The 21,574-nt window shown below is 47.7% G+C and overlaps 2 protein-coding genes across 2 annotated transcripts in view; both read right to left on the reverse strand.

Moving 5' to 3' along the window:
* The window catches only part of LOC100473192 (mucin-16), a 42,441-nt gene extending 40,848 nt beyond the window's left edge, over positions 1-1,593 (reverse strand). The window contains 1 exon segment of the mRNA XM_034660029.1: positions 1,528-1,593. Coding sequence (XP_034515920.1) covers positions 1,528-1,593 — 66 coding nt within the window.
* Positions 1,594-1,958: 365 nt separating this feature from the next.
* LOC117801842 (mucin-16-like) lies at positions 1,959-18,059 on the reverse strand. The gene is made up of 14 exons (XM_034657719.1): positions 17,561-18,059; positions 17,222-17,344; positions 16,015-16,139; positions 15,853-15,920; positions 13,216-13,388; positions 10,300-10,335; positions 10,018-10,083; positions 9,182-9,312; positions 9,020-9,087; positions 7,857-8,029; positions 5,650-5,685; positions 5,312-5,377; positions 2,125-2,249; positions 1,959-2,030 (listed from the first exon to the last, which is right to left on the reverse strand). The coding sequence occupies exons 1-14, from the start codon at positions 18,033-18,035 to the stop codon at positions 1,959-1,961; spliced, it is 1,737 nt and encodes a 578-aa protein (XP_034513610.1). The 5' UTR covers positions 18,036-18,059.
* Positions 18,060-21,574: the final 3,515 nt, after the last annotated feature.

The following is a 21,574-nucleotide window of genomic DNA, read 5'->3' on the forward strand; positions in this document are numbered from 1 at the left end:
CTGGGTGTTATACGCAAAATGAATCATCGAACTTTACATCAGAAACCAGGGATGTACTGTATGGTGACAGACATAATATAATAAAAAAAAAACATTAAAATAAAAATAAATAAATTAATTAAAAAAATAAAATAAATGCCAAAAAATCAACTTAAAAAAATAAATAAAAAATAAAATGGCAATCATAACAAGGCAACATACACGCTAACAACAGAAGCATGATGGAGGGGACTTAGACCAGGTGAAAAATAGGCAATGTCAAATTTCTTAAATCCCAGCTCTGCTACTAGGTTGCTGGGTGACTCTGATAAGTCTCTCATCCTCTCTGTGGCTCATTTTTTCATCTATCAGATGAACAGGACAGACCTCACAGCCCTAGCAAGTGCTCAAGAAAGGGGAGCCATTTTTATCAGGCATTAATAGACGCAAAGTTCTTAGTGCATGGACCTTGGAGTGAGAGAGACTGAGAGCTTTTGACAGAAACAGTGAGGCCAAGCAGCTAGCCTAGGGTGGAGAAGGGCATGGGGCTATGTGGTATCCCAGAACCAGAGAAATCTCAAGGCCAGGGGAAAGCGAAGGCACAGCATGGTGGCTGGAGAACAAGGATATCTTTGGAGTTGAGAGCAATCCATCCTCAGACAAAAGGTCAGTGACTGGGAGATCTCGCACAGGGGTAAGCTGACCCAAGTGTACACGTGGGGGCTCCCACATGTGAGAGTAATTCTCAGCACCTGGGTCTAGGAAAGGTCAAGAATAATTTACTGCATGTTCTCTATATGTTAGTTCCTTTGCTAAGCACCTTTCATGTTAATCCTCGTTATGTTCACACAACTGGCCACAGATTCCTCCCCCCAATCAGAAGCGGAGTCTGTGTCTCCACCGCTTGAATCTGGGCTTGGCCACAGAAGTGGCATCGGCCAATGGACGGTCACGAATGTGATGCAAGCAGAGGCTTGGAAAGCATGTGTGCCACAGGGCTCGCCCTTTCTTGCGGCTCTTGGAACTCTGAGCACGTAAGTGAGCCCAAGTTAGCCTGCTGGAGGATGAGACAAGGTGGGGGAGCACCAAGGTATCCCAGCCCGCAGCTGACTGCGGACACATGAATGAGCCCCTTCTGAGATCAGGTGAGCCAGCTCGGGCAGGAGAATCTCCCAGCAGAATCCAGGCCAAATCACCATCCAGCAGAATCATAGGCCAAATGTGTTGCACAAGAAAGCAAACTGAGACACTCTGATCGACAGGTGTGGAGGCTGAGGCACAGAGATGTCAAGTACCTTGTAGGGGTCACACAGCCTCAAAGTAGGGGAGCTAGGCCTGTCAGACTCTAAATAAAACCATGTAACCACTGTACGTGACTACTCAGTGATCCCAAGTCTACCTCCGAGAGGTCAGAAAGCAGGATTTGGTCATTGCGGGGGGACAGTACAAGGGCGGGCTGGCTAGGTGTTCCAGGCAGGCCAATCATTAGCCAAAATGTGACACACGCAGGAGAGAGAATCATGCATCCCCTAGAGCAAGGTTCCCAACCTTGGCATCCTGCGCATTTTGGGTCAGAGAATTCTTGGTCTCCCAGGAGACCGTGCTCTGCCTCATCGAATATTTAGCAGCAAACCTGGCCTCACCAGGAGATGCCAGTAGCAAGTCCCGCCCTTGAGGTGTGACAGCAAATAATGTCTGCAGACATTGCCAAATATCCCCTGGGAGGGAAATCACTCCTGGCTGAAAACTAGGGCTCGCTTGTGGTAAAGCCGGCATGATTGACTAGTTGTTTTCTTGATGGTTCCAGGAGAAAGATCTTTCTGAAAAGGCCAACGTTGTCACCTGGGAAGGAGAGTCTGAGAGGATTCTGCATTCTCTGGTTAGGAACACAATGTGACACAGACTGGTCAGCTGTCCCTGGGATGGTGGCCCGCCTTGTGGTCAGCAGGCACATTGCCTGTATGTGTACCGTGGAGTTCTCACCTGAGCAAGGTCAATCTGCAGCCATAATAGAGGGGCCCAATGCTGCTGTTCTGGAACAAGGGTTTGAGCTGGAGATGGAAGACACGGAGGTAAGTAGATGGGCTGAGGGGCTGGGCAGAACAAAAGTAGGCACTGGATGGTAGGCATTGGAAGGGCTCTCACCAGACGATTCAAGGTCCTCTCTACCGCATTGAATAGCTCAGATCCTGGGAGCCCCATGTCCTCTGTGTAGTGCAGGCTGGTGATGGTGAAGTTGAGAGTGAAGGGCACCAGAGACAGGCTCACACCTGCCAGAAAGGGAGAGGAGGGTTCGTTATGCTCTCGGGCTGGGATGGCTGTAAGCAGCAGATCCAAGGGTTACCACCCCACCTGTGTCACCCTCGTGTCCAGCCAGACTTACAGGTGGGGAGGGGACTCTATACTGGATGGATGATACCAGCTGCAAAAAGAACCTCAACCTTTTAGCCCAATATGTATAAGGACAAACAGTTGGTAGACATTTTGGTGGGAGGAACAGGAGCAAAGTCACTCCACTGCCCCCTGGGGCGGAGATCCGGCATCGTCTTCTGACTTGGCCACGAGAGAATGTGCAACTGCTGAGTGGTCCAGCCTGTTCCCTGTGAGAGTGACTCCTGCCTCAGTGTCATTAAGCCATCTTTGAAGAGTGGATTATACGTGGACTGACCACCTCTCCTGGTTTTCCCTGGACAGTCATGTTGCTCTCACATAAATATTAATGTCAGCCTTCCCTTTCTTTGTCAAAAGTGCCCCCCCAAACCAACCAAACAAACAAAAAAACAACTGTATGGTCATCCTGGGATTAGGGTATGAAGAAATAAAGGCCAGAGGTCTGAACTGGGTGACGATGCCCTTTACAAATTTCATCTGAGGAACAGCCATGTGCCAGACTTTGTACCGGGCACACATCTACAAGATCTCAGCTTACCCTCGCCGCAATCCTGAGAGTTAAGTATTACCAGTTCCATTTCACAGTTGGGGAAACTGAGGTTCAGAGAAAGTAAATTTTGCCCAAGTCCCTCAAACAAATAAACAGCACACCTACAATGTCTTTTTTGACTCAAAAATAGATACCTTTCTGCTCATACAACCGTGTTCATAGCGGCACTATACACAACAGTCAAAAGATGGAAGCAGCCTAAGTGTCCATTGACGTATAAGTGGATAAACAGGTGTGGTATAAATCAAAAGTACGATGAGAGATCGCCTCCCACCTGTCAGAATGGCTAAAATCAAAACTACAAGAAACAGCAGGTGTTAGCGAAGATGTGGAGAAAGGGGAGCCCTCCTGCACTGGTGGTGGGAATGTGAATGGGTGCAGCCACTCTGGAAAACAGTACGGAGTTTCCTCAAAAAGTTAAAAATAGAACTACCCTATGATCCAATAATTGCACTCTTGGGTATTTACCCCCCCCCCAAATACAAAAACACTAATTCAAAGGATACATGCACGCAATGTTGATGACAGCATTATCTACGATAGCCAAACTATGGGAACAACCCAAGTGTCCATCGACGGATGAATGGGTAAAGAAGATGTAACATACGTATAGACGTAAATACATATATATACACATACATACGTGCATAAATGTGTGTGTGTGTATATATATATATGAATATTATTCAGCCATAAAAAAAAGAATGAAATCTTGCCATTTGCACCAACACGGATGGAGCTTGCGGAATAAGTCAGTCAGAGAAAGACAAATACCACATGATTTCACTCATATGTGGAATTTAAGAAACAAAACAAACAAGCATAGGGAAAAAAAATAGAGAGGCAAATCAAGAAACAGACTCTCAACTACAGAGAACTGATGGTCACCAGAGGGGAGGTGGGGGGGTGGGTGAACTAGGTGATGGGGATTAAGGAGTGCACTTGTGATGAGCACCGGGTGTTGTATGGAAATGCGGAACCACTGTATTGCACACTGGAAACTAATATAACATTGTATGTCAACTAACTGGAATTTAAGTAAAAACGCAAAAAAAGTAAAATTACAGCAGACAAAGCTACAGTAATCAAGACAGTAAGATACTGGATGAGGATAGAAATGTAGATCAATGGGGTATAATTGAAAGTCTAGAAACAAATCCTCACACTTACAATGAATTGATTTTCAACAAGAGTACCTATACAATTTAATGGAGAAAGAAATTTTCTAAATAAATGACACTGGTATAACTGGGGAAAAAAAAGAAATAGTAGCTAAAACTTTCCCAAATTTCTTGAAAACATACATTTTCAGATATAGGTAGCTTCAAAAATCCCAAGCAGTAAAAACTGAAAGAAACCCATGCTCAGATTCATCATACTCAAACTTCTGAAAACCAAAGATGAAGAAGAAATCTTGAATGCGTCTATAGAAAAATGATGTCATCAATTGTGGAATGACTCGGTCAATGGCACATTTCACATATTTACAAGCTTGTAGGAGTTAGGCCTGTCACAGAAATGGTTGAGTTGATCAGGGTGGAGCAGTAAGGACGTGGGGAGTGTGCATTCTGTCTAAGACTTGTAAAAAGCTTGCAGGGTCATGACCCATGAAACACAGAATGCCAGAAGGCAGAATTCAAATTATAGGACACCAGCTTGTATCCCACAACTCCAGACTTCCATGGAAGCATTAAAGGTCAAGGACGCTCAGCCTGAGTCATGACGTCAGCTTGAAAAATACCCATAGACCCAATTTTTAAAATAAATCTTAAGAGTTGGAATAAGACAGGTTTCCCGACATAAATCGAGCCCCTGTGCAGGTTCCTGGAGACACAAGAGCCCTCATCTGGGGAAGATGAAGGGACAGAGCAAGAACCAAGTTCATGACTGAGATCCCGAATGATTTTCTGGATGTTCAAAGAGAATCCACAAATGTGGACATATACAAGGTCGCTGCATTCAGCCATTCATCCAATCCATAAATACAAAGTAAGTGCAGGCTAGATGCTCAGCTTCAAGGTGACAAAGACATAAAGAGTGAATAAAGCCAACAGTCGTAAATTCCATGAGAAGATACTTACGGTGGTGGATAGAGAAAACCTATGGGCCATAAACAGCACATAACTAGGTCTAGGAGGGTCTTTCAAAGAAGGTGATGGTTGAGCTGAGATTTGAAAAGCAATAAGGTGCCAGGTGCAGCTGATGTCCAGGAAGAGCTGGTATAAAGTCCAGACAGAGGTGAGGACACTAGAGGAACAGACAAGTGTCTGATGTGGCCAAAGCTCAGAGAGTGAGGGAGAGAGTGAGTAGGACAGGCTGAGGCCAGGTGGTTGACGGCAACTCGACCGTGTGGAGTTGAAGTTTCACAGGTCCCAGAGAGCAGACTCCTACCTGTAGAGCTGAGGATGGGGGACAGAGTTGTGGAAGATTCTGGAGAGAACGTAGAAGTCACTGGAGCTGAGAAAAAAAAAAAACATGGGAAAAATTAAGTCTCATCCCGAAGGAATGTGGGACAGAAGCTGTTCATTAGAATTTGGGCTTCTCTTTGGACTCAGAGCAAAACCCTGGGTGAGTTTGGGGCTCCTCGGAGACATTTGTATTATCTTCATAATACACTTAAGGAGGCTGGACACTTAGGAAGGGAGCATTGGCAGGTTCTCTCCAGAAGAATGTGCTTTGGGGAATAATGGTCCAGCGGACATTGAAATTTCCCAGTCTTGAGTACTCACTGCTGGTGGTAGGGGTCCAGTACCGATGGTTATAACCTGCAGGAAGGAGTAAAGGACTGTTATAATGGGTAAGAGTTAAGAAGGCATAGAAGGTAGACCTAGAGATGAAATTCATTAACAAGCTTGCTGAGATTTATAAGTGAACGATAATGACTACATTTTATTCAGTGCCCTTACGTGCTTTGTCCTTTGCAAATAATGATGAACATCTTCACTGTTATTATTGCCAAAATAAAAATACAATAGTAAGGGCTGTCCCTATTTACTGGGAGTGTACTATGCACCAGAAATAATGCTGAACGACACATGACACGGAAATGGGACAAATTGACAAACAAGTGTGTTCCCAGCCTTACTGATGTCCTTTCAGTCCACAAAGGTAACTTCCTGCTCTCTCAGCTTCTCTCCCTTCAAAAAATTTTATGACAGTATGACTTTCTCTTTCTAGCTTAGTTTCTGGAGTTTTTTTGTGATGTAGGAGTGACAAAATTGTGCCAGGTTGAGAGAGTGGTCTGTGGAGGTGAACAAGATGGAGGAGAGGGAATGTACCTGTGATTTGGAATATTAGAGAAACTTTGGAAATGGGCTAGGGTAATGAACATGAGAAGCAAATTAGAGGTCAGATGGGTGGTATAAAAATTGGAGTCTGAAAGGAATTGGGGAAAAGAAAATTTTTCATGAGTGTTTCTCTGAGTCATGGTCATCTCCTTGGATGCTCTGTGAGGGGTAGGAGTGAAGACTGGACCAAGGGAGCCTTGCGATTTACTTGGGTTATTCCTGAACTCTCTCATTTGGCTCTCAGGACAATCCTGCATGGTATGTATGTTTGTTCCATTCTGAAAATGGGATATTAAAGCCTAGAGAGGTTGCACAGCTTGTCCAACATCACATAAAACAGATCTGACACTCACCAACCCTCAAGCAATTAGCCATTGCTTTAAGGAAATCTCCAAGTTGATATACAGGGGAAATAACTAATCAAGCATTGGGTTAGATTTTTAGGTTAGAAGTCATTCATGCCCCTTCCTGTCCTGAGATTTGAGGCTTTCTCTTTCTGGATGGTCTGCGGTGTTGCCTTGTGCTTAGGAACTTGGGATCTAGATTCAATCCTGCTTTGTTTGAGTCTTGACTCTGTCATGCATGATGGCTGGATTATCTCAGGCAAATGACTTCCTGTCTGAATGCAAGATGGCTCCGTCTGTAAAAATGACTATAAAAACTCACAGCATTTTGGGTAAGATTAATACGAGATAATACAAATGAATACTTTATCACAATTTGTGGCGCATAAGAACGTTTCGATAAGAATTAGTCCTAATTAATGCTTGGGTGGCTCAGTGGGTTAAACAACTAACTTCGGCTTAGATCATGATCCCAGGGTCCTGGGATCGAGCCCCACTTCCGGCTCTCCGCTCTGCGGGGAGCCTGCCTCTCCCTCTCCCTTTGCCTGCTGCTCCCCTGCTTGTGCTCTCTCTCAAATAAATATGTAAAATCCTTTAAAAAAAAAGAATTAGCCACAATTACAGTTACTATTCTCGGTGTTCACATTGCTCTTAGGGGCATTTTTGCCAGTGGTGTTGTGTACGTAGTTATTATTCATGGAGTATGTGCTGAGTGTGATGTTATCTCATGAAGTGCATGTAGCTCTGACCGGCCCGCGCGAACTTAGCACATTGGTTGTCATGATGGAGGGAATGACATGGGGTGAGGGCTGGCGATGTCACCTGCTGCCCATTCAGAAACCTTAGCCACAGAGCTCTGTATCGCCCACTTCTTTCCCTAGAGTCTGCACGCTGCAGTTAGGCTCCTATGGGAAGCAGCGGAAATAAAGAGGAAGAAAGATGTCATCCAGGAGGTGAAAAGGAAATCAGCCTCCCATGGTGTGGTAAGCATTCAAAAATGAGTCCCCAGGGAAATGCTAGGTTTGCATCCGAACTGCAAGTGTGTATACCGCAATTTCTCAAATTCAGCATTATTGACAGTCTGGTCTGGAGACTTCATGGTGGAGGGCTGCACGGCGTATTGCGGGATGTTTGTCAGCACCCCTGGCCTCTACCCACCGGACGTCACTAGTGCCACTCCAGTTATGACATGAAATATCTCCAGACATTGCTACTGCCCCCCGGGGAGCAGAATCATCCCAGTTGAGAACTACTGGCATAAAGAATCGTGGGACTGGAGACCCGAACCGCAGCACAGACACTCACCATTGACATAGAGACTGTCTCTGTCCAGGCTGTAGGTGCCCAGCCACGTGACACCGTGGGTCAGCTGACTCAGCTCCTGGTATAGTTCTTCTCTGTTCAGCCTGGGGCCTACGGGGTCAGGATGGTAGGTGCAGACGACGTCCACTCCAGTTGCCGCTCCGCCCTTCTCAGTCCTAGGGTGGTAGGGACATGGGAGTAGGGGCATGCTGAGATGTGGGAGAGTTATATACTTTGTTCAGCTCTCGCCTTCGTCTTGCCGCCCCCCGCCCCAGCATTGGTTTTATGACGTTTTTCTTACTGGGTCTTGTCTGGTTCCTCATATGCATTCTTTTCTGGGACCTTTTCATCTAGGATGAGCCAAACATGTAGAGCCAAACAGGTGGAAGCATCCTGGACTTTCCCCTATCCTTGGTCCCCTAGTCCAAGCCACATCCAGGTCCAGCTCAACATCCCACAGGTTTCCCCACCTCCTGTCCCATCCTCACATCCAACTCTCTCATCCCCGTATCTACCGGTGCACTACTTAAGACAAAGGACATCACGGCAAGGCCCTGCTGACATCCATGGTGCCCACAGATCTGAGAGCTAAGCCCCTTGAAATACCTTTGCCGAAGTTCCTTCTGGCTAATGTTCATTCAGTCCGGGCGTCACCTTCTCCAGCCTGTGTCCGCTCAACTCCCTCACAGTGAACTGAAAGTCTATCTTCAGGCTCCTGTGGCCTCTGTGTAGTGCTTTATCATCATACCAATCCCGTTCCCATTACGGTTCTAAGTCCGTATGGCTGCTGTCCTCTCTATACTGTGGGTACCTCGAGCAAAGGCCTATGACTGATTCTCTCAGTGCCCTTAGCACCTGTCACAGGGCATGGCCTGAGGGACCTCATTTCATGTCTGCCTAATGAGTCAGTGCTGCCCTTTCTGGCTAGTGAGCATGAATGCTCCATGGCTCTGCTTATCCAAGTAATTTAAGACCTTTTTTTGACAGCCACCTCTTTCAGGAAGCCCTCTCTGATACACTCAGCCAGAGTGGATGCCTTCTATCTGAATTCCTGGAAGGCCGCAGCCATTTATGATTCTTCTAGTTGCTCTGTTCAGGTCCTGACCTCCAGGTGAACTTGCTTGTGACGGTGCAAGCCTTCATGTTGTAGGGGAGAGATGTCTCACCTGAGCAAGGTCAGTCTGCAGCCAGAGTACAGAGGACCAATACTGGTGTTCTTGAACAAGGGACCAAGCTGCGGAGGAAGGAAAGAGGTGAGCGGGAGGGGCTGAGGTGACTGGGTGGCTCAAGGACAAGGCAGGCCAAGGAAGGCCTGGTCAGGCTCTTACCAGGCGACTCAGGGCCCTCTCAGTGGAGTTGAACTTCAAGGAGCCCGGGCGCCTCATGTCTGGGGTGCAGAGCAGGTTGGTGATGGTGAAGTTGAGGGTGAATGGCACCGGGGTGGGACCCACACCTGCAGCTGGAGGGAGAGAGGGGGAGACCCAGCACAGTCTTAGGCCTGAGCTGTATGTTAGGGGGAAGGGACTGGTGCCGTCTCTCTGTCCGTAGTAGCCAGTGGGTGTAGCCTGAGATAGGTCATCTGGGATCTTCTCCCTCCTCAGCCAGCCAAGGGAGGAGAGGGGAGCTCCACGTTAGATGTATCATGTCAGCTCAAAAGGAAACCTCAATCCTCTCATCCCAGAGTGTCCAAAGGCTGACCTGTCATCGACAGCTTGGCGGGAAGAGGAGGGACCAAGACATTCTGTGCTCAGACCTTGGGCCACAAATGCTTGAGCAGTCAAGAAATCCAAACAGTAGTCATTTCCAAGATGGAAATGATCATAGAGAGAGAATAGCGATTTGATCCCATCCATGTGCGGGTTATGGGGAAATGCTGCTTTATGGGAGGATGTCTGAGCAAGAGCCAACCGGCCTGAATCCGAAGGACCAAGAGAAACCAGGAACAGAGCTGAGTTCGCATTACAATGAGAGCAAAGGCCCTGAGGAGGGAAGAAGGCTTGGTCCCTGGAAGAACAGAAATGAGGCTGGTATGGCCAGAGATGAGGGAGCAAGGGAGACAGTGGGACAGGCTGGGGCTGGGTGGGCAGCAGGGTCCCACCATGCAGAGATTCACCAACCAGAACAGGAGCTGAAGTTTCCTGGGACTCAGAGGGTAGACTCCTACCTGTAGAGCTGGAGGTGGGAGGCAGAGATGCAGGGAGTCCTGAAGAGGCTGTGGAAGTCAGGGGAGCTGAAGGAATGAAAGAACACAACATGGATATAAATTGTTGGGCCCAGTCATGAAGCAGTGAGAGGATGAGAACACAGGGCTGTTGACAGGAGCTTGCATCACTAGTGGGTGGTCTGGCGCTGTTCTGGGGCTAAGAACCCAGAGGGTGGTGTGGGGAGCAGGCATAGGGACAAAGTGTCCCAGGGGTGCAGGGGTATCTGGGCCCTTGTGACTTACTGCTGGTGGTGGGGATCCAGTACTGATGGTTAAAACCTGCAGAGAGAGCCAGAGAGGAAGAGTAAGCTGGTGGGAGGAGGTTAAGAAAAGGGTGAGGGGTAGGACTTGAAACACACAACACGAACTTTCTCAAGTGCTTTCTCTGAGACTCGTCAAGTCTTTATGAGTTAACTGCCTGGAACTCCCGTGCTCCCTGCTGTGTCGTCCTCGTGGTCATCAACCACAAAGACGATGACGACCAAAATACCCCTCATCTTGTGGGGTTCACTAGGTGCCTGGGACCACATTGACCTCATCAAATGATACCAGCAACAACTTTATGAGAGTGTTTCCAGCCTTATTTGTGTTTTCTATGCCAATTAAATATAACTCTGTCCTTGATCTCTGAGTTTATCCTGCTACCCCACTCTTCAGAGACAGCGTGATCTTGGACGTAGTTCCTGGACTTCCGTAATGTGGAACTGAGATCATGACGGTGAGAGAGTGAGACAGGCAGACAGACGTGGGAGTCAACCAGAGAGTATAAAGCCGGAGAGTAAGAGGGAATTGGGGAAAAGAGGGTTTGAATACATATGGTTCTGGATCATGGACGGACTCCTCTCTGATGCTCTGTAAGGAACGCAAGTAAAACTTAGACCTATTGCATATTTGGTGGTCTGACCGGGTTTCTTGAAATGAAACTCTTCTTCGAGACTGGACCTAGTGGAGACAGCCCTGTGGTTTACTTATTCAGGTTATATCTCATTTGACCTTTACAGTAATCTTAAATGACGTTTTTAAAAATCCCATTCTAGGGGCGCCTGGGTGGCACAGCGGTTAAGCGTCTGCCTTCGGCTCAGGGCGTGATCCCTGTTATGGGATCGAGCCCCACATCAGGCTCCTCCGCTGGGAGCCTGCTTCTTCCTCTCCCACTCCCCCTGCTTGTGTTCCCTCTCTCGCTGGCTGTCTCTATCTCTGTCAAATAAATAAGTAAAATCTTTTTAAAAAAATAAAAATAAAAATTCCATTCTAAAAATAGACACTGAAGCCTAGAGGTTGCCCGGCTTGTCCAGGGCCACGGGGTGAGCAAAAACCCAAGAACCAGCACTTAAAGGAAGACCCGTAAATCACCCAAAGCCACGCTGTCAGCTACAGCTTAAAGTCGTTCTCGAGGACTATTGAAATATAATACAGGTTTTAATCCAGATAGAAAGACAATGTAGACAATATCAAAGGCAACACCGTGGGGACGTAATTAATTCAGCATTAGTTTAAATGGTTGTATCGGAAGCTCCTTGATATGCCTTCCCATCCTGAGATTTGAGGCTTGCTCTAGCCGGGTTAGCCTGCAGTGTAGCCTAGTAGCGAGGGGGCCTCTTCAGGGCCTTAGAGCCAACTTAGGGTTTGAGTCCTGATGCTACCACTTAGGTTAGTTGTCTGATCTTGGGAAAGCGGATTTCCTCCTTGAGCCTTTCTTGCTTCTCTGTAAAATATACACAATACATCAGAGCGCTGGACAGGATTTGTAAAACGTAACACACTCAACGTTCCGGATCACAGGCATCCCTCAATAAATATTAGCCTTGAGTGCAGGTGTTACTGTGGGTTTTGTTGCTAAGAGCATTGTTGAGGAGGGGTTTACTGCTAAAAGCATTGCCAACGGCTTTAGGTTTGATTCTCAGGTGGGGTGGAGTCCGGACGGCCCCTGAGGATGAGCAAAGGGCCACAGACTGTCATAACAGAAAGAAGCAGATCGGTCACCACCTTGGGCACTCGTTGGCTGTCGGAGAGGAGTGAACGCCAACAGCCACCTTGGGCTCGCTTTACCCTCTTCCTTCCCTGATGGGTTCAGGCTCCAGTTGGGTTTCTGTGAAAGGTCACTGCAAAGATGATGCAGGGAGCCTGTATTTCCAGACCTTGGAAGCTGTTCTGTGAGCATTAGGTGCGGATGAAAGTGTCGAATCACTATACTGCGCACCTGAAACTAATAGAACACTGTCTGCTAACTAACTGGAATTTTTTAAGAACTTAAATAAAATAAAAACAAATAATAGTAGGACTTAGAGACAAATTAACTGACCACGGAATGTGCACACTGCTGATATTCGAGAGACTTCATTTGTGCAACCAGAGGAATGTAGTGAAGACAAACTTACCAGCATTCACAAGGAGAGTTGTAATAAAAAAGGAAGTGACATCGGCAAACAAAACTTCACATTAATGAAATTTTCAGAGACAGTTTACCATACTGAAAGCACACAGCGTAAAATGCTAGAATCTGATTGAAATTTAGAAAATAATATGACAATTCACCCTGGCATAGAAAAAGGCAAGCTCTGTATTGTAAATAATGTGATAAGAAGGTTCTTAAGAATACTCCCCCCCAGGGGCGCCTGGGTGGCACAGCGGTTAAGCGTCTGCCTTCGGCTCAGGGCGTGATCCTGCCGTTCTGGGATCAAGCCCCACGTCAGGCTCCTCCGCTATGAGCCTGCTTCTTCCTCTCCCACTCCCCCTGCTTGTGTTCTCTCTCGCTGGCTGTCTCTATCTCTGTTGAATAAATAAATAAAATCTTTAAAAAAAAAAAAAGAATACTCCCCCCCCAAAACCACTTTCATTCTCAAAGTTTCTAATATTTAAAATGACAGTGTACAAAATAAATATTAGTTTTATAAGAAGGAAGGAAGGAAAGAAAGAAAGAAAGAAAGAAAGAAAGAAAGAAAGAAAGAAAGAAAGAAAAAGAATGAAAGAAAAGAGGGAGAGGGAGAAGAAGAAGGAGAAGGAGAAAAGGAAGGAAGGGAGGGAGGGAAAAATGTTGCTCTGTAGCTATTCTGATGGAAGAGAATTCCCTATGGAAATTCTAGGTTGGCCCAAAACTATAAACACAGGTACTGAGAAACTGCACTGCAAGGAGACCCCAACAGCAATGGAGGTACTCACCGTTGACACAGAGACTGTCCCTGTCCAGGGTGTAATGGCCCAGCCGCGTGACACCATAGGTCTGCTGGCTTAGCTCCCAGTACAGCCGCTCTCTGTCCAGCCTGAAGCCTGTGGGATCTGGGCGGTAGGTGCAGACTGCGTCCATTCTGGTGCTTGTTCCGTCCTTTTCAGCCCTGGGGAAGGAGGGACACAGGAATAGGGATGTGCAGAGACAGTTGAGAGTGGGGCACTCTTGACAACTCCTTCCTTCAATTGTACCCCGTGGTGTTTACGTTAGCAGTCTTCTCCGGGTTTCACCTGCTGTCTCAAACACATCTTTTTCTCTCTCATATGGGGATCCAGACCACCACACCTTAAGTGCAGTGTTCTCCAGGCCTACTCTGTACCTAGTTTTCTTCTTTTGCTCCCCAATCTTTTTATTAATTGGTTCACGCTCATTGTTTCAACTACCAGCACCCAGCACAGTCCCTGTCCACTCAAGAAGGTAAGTACAGATGGCGTCCCCTCCAGGAGCTGAGCCCTGTGGGGGCCAGAAGATTGCAGGTGTGGAGCTCCCAGGGAGGAAATGAGAATCGTGAGCCCAGGCAGCGTATGGAAGGGAACAGCAAAGGACTGAAGACCTTGGAGGTGAGTGAGTCATCTCTGTGGCCCTGAAGGGAAGACTTATGTTTCAAGTTGGTGAATCCCAGGGCTGAGGTCAGCCCCTCGGGTGCAACTTTGGGGCAGGCAACCAAGTTTGGAGAAAAACAGAGAAAATGAATTAACAGGTGATATGGGGCAATGTGGTTCAAAAATACTTTTGTCCTGAATTTAAGCTGAACCTACAGTGATTCACCCAGAGCAGGGGCTTTACAGGAAGAAAGATCCCCTCCCTCCTGTGCCTGGGAATTCTTGCTATTATCCATGCTAGCTATTTATTTATTTATTTATTTATTTATTTATTTATTTATTTATAATAATATTTTTTTATTATATTATGTTAGTCACCATACAGTACATCCCTGGTTTCCGATGTAAAGTTCGATGATTCATTAGTTGCGTATAACACCCAGTGCACCATGCAATACGTGCCCTCCTTACAACCCATCACCAGTCTATCCCATTCCCCCACCCCCCTCCCCTCTGAAGCCTTAAAGCATGGTTCTCACAGTGTGGCTCAGGGACTCCCGGTATTCCTAAACTCTTACAGAGAATCCACCAAGTAAAAATATTTTCATATGCATGCCAAGACATTATTTTAACTTTTATTCTCTCAGGAGTATACTGTGAAATGTTTTCCAGAGGCCACAAAGCGAAATATTGTAAAAGATTAAATGCAGAAGCAGATATCCTACTGTCTTCTCCTAAACCAGACTTTAAAAAGATCTGCAAAAATGTAAACAACGGCTCTCTTCTTATTATACTTTTTTTTGGTGGGGGGAGGAAATATTGCTATTCATAAAAATTATGTTACTTGTGTTAACATGTAATAGATTTATTACTTTTAATAAATTAATGAATACATATTTATAACATTTGTTTTAATTTCTAATTCAGTAAATACTGGCAGATACAACCCTCAAGTCCAAAGGCTCACTGGAGTTCTGAGTACTCTTAAAGATGTAAGCTGTTGAGCCCAGCGACCTTGAGCACTGCTGTATCGTGGTTAAAAGGAGGGACTTAAAAACTAGAAGCTCTGGGTTCCAATCCTAGCTCCTCTCAAGGAACTTGACTACTCTGAGCCCCAGTGTTCTCTTCTGCAATGTGGGATAATAACCATATTGTTGTAAAGATGAAATGAATGAAAACACGTACATCACATAGATTTCTGGGTGGCATATTTTATGGGCAATACTATCTTATTGATTCGCCCATCTCATGGGGCAATGGGGGTAGGTGTGGTGGGTGGAGCTCATTTAGGACGGTTTTGGTCTGTAACACTCCAGGAACCTCTTCTCGTGATGTCATGTGAGTAGAGGACCCACGTCTCTAGCAGGATGACCTGCATTGGCTGGATGCAGGACCCCAAGGAGAGGTCATAGGGTTGTGAAATGTAAGGAAATGACCTCAGGGAACACCAAATGGGCATAGACAGAGAATAGAAAACGGGCCATTTCTTAGAGTTCAGGTCTATTTTGGAGTTTTTAAATTGCAATATATCCTTACCATATTCAACACTTGGTTTATTTTTCCCTTTGGTTCTATATAACATCCTTTGGGAAGGTCCCTATCCCTTTTCAAGGAATATACTGCACAACTGCAGCGTCCAGGGTTTGTCGCCAATAGGGTACATATGAGCTGGGGCAGGGAGAGTGTCAGGGATTCTGGGGATGCAGTTGGCAAAGATACTACACTGGCTAACACTATGGGATCTTATCGAGTGTTCACGATGGGCCAGGCATTGCAATGAGTGATTAATAACCCCAATGATAACCCCACTGCTTTACAGATAATGTGATTGAAGAACAGAGAAGTTATGCAACTTGCCCAAGGTCACAGAGCTAGCAGATGGGAGAGCAAGGGTTCAAACCCAGACACTTTGGGTCCACTATGATACGCTGCCTCTTGGCAAAGCCCCAAGGCTGTGGTTGACTGGGATGTGGGGGACCAGAAAGGGAGAGAATTGGGGTTCTGTAGGCGCTTTGGAAGAAGCCTTACCTGAGCAAGGTCAGCCTGCAGCCAGCATAGAGGGAACCAACACTGCTGTTTCTGAACAGAGTCCTGAGCTGGGAACAAATGAGAGGGTGATGTGCTGGAGGGGCCAAGACTCTGGGGTGTGGCAGGCTTGGGACAAGGTGAGCATTGGAGGGGGGCTCTCACCAGGTGCTGCAGGTCTCTCTCAGTGGCACTGAATATCTCAGAGCCCGAGTTTTCCATGTCCTCTGTGTAATGCAGGTTGGTGATGGTGATGTTGACAGTAAAAGGCGTCAAGAAAGGAACTGCAGCTGTGGAAGTGGGAAGAGTAAATGAGTCCAGTCCTGAGTCAGGCCTGGGCTGGGGGTGGGAGGGAAGGCTCCAAGGACACGCCTGAACGCCAGCGCAGAGCTGGGGTTTAGCCTAGACTGGCTTGCTGTTCAAGACCCTCCCACACAGGGTGACCAACCATCCCAGTTTTCCCAGGACTATGTGAGTTCCTGGGATGCAGACGTCCAGTTGGAAAGGTGACAAGTCTTGGGAAAACCAGGATGAGCTGGTCACCCTCCTCCCACTTCCCCTCGGCTCTTACCATTTTGGCACACGGTAGCACCTGCATCTCTTCATCTTGGGGGAACAGGCCCAGGGAGCACCCCACTAGCAATGACCGATGGGAGTTGGTGGATAAATACCCCAGCTCCCTTACCACCCCCTGCAGAGAGGATGTCTCCAAGGTTCATGTTCTACGCATTCTCCCAGGGTCCCCTCCAGCCTCCAGATCTGATACATTTCTACTGTTCCAGGCACCCCATGTTTGGCACTTCATTACTGTTGCCCTAACGAACTGGTACATCACATGACCAAGCAACTCTTTCTCTAGGTATGTACCCCAAAGGATTGGAAACAGGGACTCAAACAGATACATGCACACCCACATTCATAGCAGCATTACCCACAGTGCCCAAAAGGTGGAAACAGCCCGAGTGCCCATCAACAGACGAACAGACAGATGAAATGTGGTCCATCCATACGATGGAAAGTCATTCATCCATAAACAGCAATGAAGTTCTGATACACACTACAACGCGATGACACTGCACTCAGTGAAATAAGCCAGACACACACACACTGCATGATTCCACATACATGACATACCTAAAATAGGCAAATTCAAGAAGACAGAAGTGAATTAGAGTTACCAGGGGCTGAGGGAAGTGGGGAAGGAAAACTAATGGGTACACAGATCCTGTTTGGGGTGACAAGTGTTGGAGAAAGATAGGATAATATTTATACAACATGCTGAATATAATTAATGCCACTGAATTGTACATTTCGAATGGCGGATTTTATAGTGTATATACATTTTTACCACAGTAAAAAAAGTCATTCTTACTTGTTTCTGAAGTCACACTCAGAGAGGTCAAGGTGGACATCCCAGTTGAGGTCTCAGGGACAAAGGGACTTCCTGCTGATGTACTGGAGGCGGCTGTGGTCTCTGCCGGGATGGGGCCTGAGCCTGTAGCAGCTAAATTAGTGGTCTCAAGAGTTGTGGTTTTCAGGACAGTGGTCCTACTCAGTCCTTCTCTGTGACTGGTTTTAGGTGGTGTTGGGGTCTCTGATGCTATCAAAGTCACAGTGTTCCCCGCCACAGTCTTGGACAATTCAGGGAGTCCACCCGAGGTGACAGGTGGTGAGGGTTCTGTGCCCCAGGAAGTTAAGGTGTGAGGCTCACCAGTGGTTGCAGGGGTACTGACAGGCCCCAGAACACCAGCCGTCAACGTTGGGACACCTGTGCTGGCATCTGATGCAGGGCTGGTGGCCAGTAAGCCTGTGGTCGCCACTAAAATGGGGGAAAGAGTTGACGTGGAAATAGTTGTGCTGATGTGTGTGCCAGGATGGGTGGAGAGGGAGGCTGTTTCTGCAGGGACACCAAGTGAGACAGTTGGACCTAGATCAGCTCTGCTGGTCTCGGTCACAGGTGTGGTGAGGGATGTTATTTCGGCCGGACCGAGGGAAACAGTCTGAATTGGAAGAGCTGCACTAGTCTCCGACTCAGGCCGGATGGATGGTGAGGCTATGGTCCCGGGAAAATGAGGAAAAGCAGTGGAGCCAGGAAAACTTGTGCTTGTCTTTGCGCTGGACTGGGTGACCAACGAGGCTGTGGTTGCTGGTTCACCAGGAGAAAGAGTCAGACTTGGAATAGTCATGTTGGCGTCTGTCTCAGAACTAGGGACCTGGGAGGTCACCGTATCTGGTACACCAGGGGAGATGGTTGGAAGCGGGAACAACTGAACTGGCTTCTGTCCCAAGACTGGTGGTGACTGAGTGTGTGGTGTCTGGTTCACTTTTGGAAAAAACTGCAGGTGTTGTGGGGACAGTTGGGCTGGTCTCTGCAGAATGGGTGACCGATGAGACTGTTATATCTGGCTTATGTGGGGACTCAGTCTGAGTTGGAACAGCTGAACTGGCTTCTGTCCCAGAATGGGTAACCCACAAGGCTGTGGTCTCCAGTTGACCTGGAGAAACAGTCAGCGTTGTGAAAGTTGTACCGGCTTCTGCCCCAGAACTGGTGACCATTGAGGTCACCAGCTCTGGCACAGTAGAGGAGACAGTTGGAGCTGGAATGGCTGAACTAGTCTGTACCCCAGAATGAGTGACCATCGAGGCTGTGGTCACTGACTCACCAGGAGAAAGATTCAGAGTTGGAATAGTCATGTTGGCGTCTGTCTCAGAACTAGGGACCTGGGAGGTCACCGTATCTGGTACACCAGGGGAGATGGTTGGAGCTGGAACAACTGAACTGGCTTCTGCCCCACGGCTGGTGGCCATTGAGGGTGTGGTATATGATTCACTGTGGAAAACATTGGGGGTTGTCCTGGGAACTGTTGGGCTGGTCTCTGCAGGATGGCTGACCAAAGAGACTGCTGTATCTGGCTCCCCAGGGGAAGCAGGCAGAGCTGAAACAGCTGAACTGGCCTCTGTCTCGGAATGGGTGACCCCTGAGGCTGTGGTCTCCAGTTGACCTGGAGAAACAGTGAGCGTTGTAAGAGTTGTGACGGTCTCTGCCCCAGAACTTGTGACCAGTGAGATTTCCACCCCTGATACACCAGGGGAGACAGTCCGAGTTGGAGTGGCTGAAATTGTCTGTGTCCCAGAACTGGTAGGTATTGAATGTGTGGTATCTGATTCACTATGGGAAAAACTGGGGGTTGCTTTGGGAATAGTTGGGCTGGTCTCTGCAGGTTGGGTGACCAATGAGACTGCTGTATCCAGCTCCCCAGGGGAAAGAGGCAGAGTTGGAACAGCTGAACTGGCTTCTTTCTCAGAATGGGTGGCCCATGAGGCTGTAGTCTCCAGTTCATGCAGTGAATCAGTCAGAGTTGAAAAAGCTGTATTGGTTTCTGCCTCAGAACTGGTAACCAGTGAGGTCACCAATCCTGGCACACCAGGTGAGATGGTTGTAGCTGAAGGTGAACTGATTTCTGCCCCTGGAGTGGTGGCTGTTGAGAGCGAGATATCTAATTCACTATAGGAGAGATTTGGAGTTATTCTGGAAATGGGTGTGCTGGTCTTTGTGGAATCGGTGACCCATAAGGCAGTTGTCTCTGAATCATGCGAGGAATCAGTAAGAGTTAGAAAAGTTGCACTGGTCTCTGCCCCAGAACTAGTGACCAGTGAGGTCCCCACCCCTGATACACCAGGGGAGACAGTCGGAGATGGGATGGAAGAACTGGTCTGGGCTCCAGAATGATTAACCCATGAGACTGTGTTTGCTGGTTCGCCAGGAGAAAGAGTCAGTGGTGAAATAGCCATACTGCCATCTGTCCCAGAACTAGTGGCCTGTGAGGTCACCGTATCTGGTATGCCAGGGAAGATAGGTGTAGTTGGAACAGCTGAACTGACTTCTGTCTCAAGGCTGGTGGCTGTTGAGGGTATGCTGTCTGATTCACTATGGGAAACATGGGGGGTTGTCCTGGGAACTTTTGGGCTGGACATTGCAGGATGGGTGACCAAGGAGACTGTTGTACCTGATTCATGCAGGGATTCAGTCAGAGTCAAAGAGGCTGTACTGGCATCTGTCCCAGAACTAGTGGCCTGTGAGGTCACCATAGCTGGTACACCAGGTGAAATAGTGATTGTTGGAGTGGCTGAACTGGCTTCTGCCCCAGGAGTGGTAGCCATTGAGAGTGTGGTGTCTAATTCACTTTGGGAAAAGTGTGGAGTTATTCTGGAAACAGGTGTGCTGTTCTCTGTGGAATGAGCCCATGAGGCTCTTGTATTTGGCTCACCAGGGGAAACAGTCAAAGTTCCGACAGTGGAAATGGCTTCTGTTCCAGCATGGGTGACCCGTGAGGCTGTTGTCTCTGGTTCATGTAGGGAATCATTCAAAGTTGTAAATATTGTACTGGTCTCTGCCCCAGAACTGGTGACTGGTGAGATTTCCACCCCTATCACACCAGGGGAGACAGTTGGAGTTGGAATGGGCGAACCGGTCTGTGCCCCAGGATGGGTAACCAACGAGACTGTTGTATCTGGCTCACCAAGAGAAACAGTCAGAGTTTGATCAGCTGGGCTGGTCTCTGCTCCAGAACTAGTATCCTGTGAGGTCACCAGCCCTGGCTCACCAGGGAAGACATCTGGAGTTGGAATGGATGAACTGCTCTGTGCCCCAGGATGGGTGACCCATGAGGCAGTGGTCCCTGGTTTACCTTGGGAATCAGTCAGGGTTGAAATGACCATACTTGTCTCTGCCCCAGGACTAGTTGCCAGTGAAGTCACCATTTCTGGTACAGCAGGGAAGACAGTCAGAGTTGGAACAGCTGAACTGACCTCTTCCCCAGAACCGGTAGCTATAGGGGGTGTGCTGTCTGATTCACTGTGGGAAACATTTAGGGTTTCCCTGGACACAGTTGAGCTGGTTTCTGCAGGATGAGTGACCCATGAGGTTGTGGTCTCTGGCTCACCAACGGAAACAGTCAGAGTTGGAACAGCCGGACTGTTCTTTGCCCCAGAACTAGGGACCAGTGAGGGTGAGGTTTCTGACCCTCTGTTGAAAACAGATGAGGTTGTCCTGGGAAGCTCTGTGTTGATCTCTGCTCCAGGTCTGTTGGCCAATGAAGCTGTCATCTCTAGAACATCAGGGGAAACATCCGGGGTTGTAACGACCACTCCTCTTGTGCTTGTGCTGGCCGTTTTACCTGATGTCCCGAGGAGAGTCAGCATTCTGGAAGTGGGCGTAGAGACCGTAGCGGTCAAAGTTGCTGTAGAGGTGGTCTTCAGAGCTGTGATCTCTGCTCTTTCCGTCCACTCTGTTGGTGGTCCTGTGAATTGGGGGATGGACACACAGTTTGGACAAAATGATTGCCACTTACCGGACTGGCAATAGCTTATTTTTTTCTCCACATGAGGAAAGGGAGAGAAATGTCTCTGCCTGAGATACGCCTGCCATGCTTCTGGAATGGGGAAAGGAATTGTCCTTGACATTCCTGCACCTTCCCCTTCTCATACGGTGCCGCAACTCCGTGAATTCTTAACCACTCCCTGTTCCCAAATGTTGTCTGTGCTGTTCAGCCCCTAAGCCTTGGTTCGAGCTGTTTTCTCTGTCTGCCTTGTCCATCTTTCATCAGATTCCTTACATTCTGCCCTTCTTCAAACCCCAACGCAAATCAACTTTTACAAAGCCACTCAGAATTCATCTCTCCCTTCTCAATATTTCCTTATCCTACTGTCTGAATCTGCGCCATAG

This window comes from Ailuropoda melanoleuca, chromosome 4 (genome assembly GCF_002007445.2).
Source record: "Ailuropoda melanoleuca isolate Jingjing chromosome 4, ASM200744v2, whole genome shotgun sequence".
NCBI classification, from domain to species: domain Eukaryota; kingdom Metazoa; phylum Chordata; class Mammalia; order Carnivora; family Ursidae; genus Ailuropoda; species Ailuropoda melanoleuca.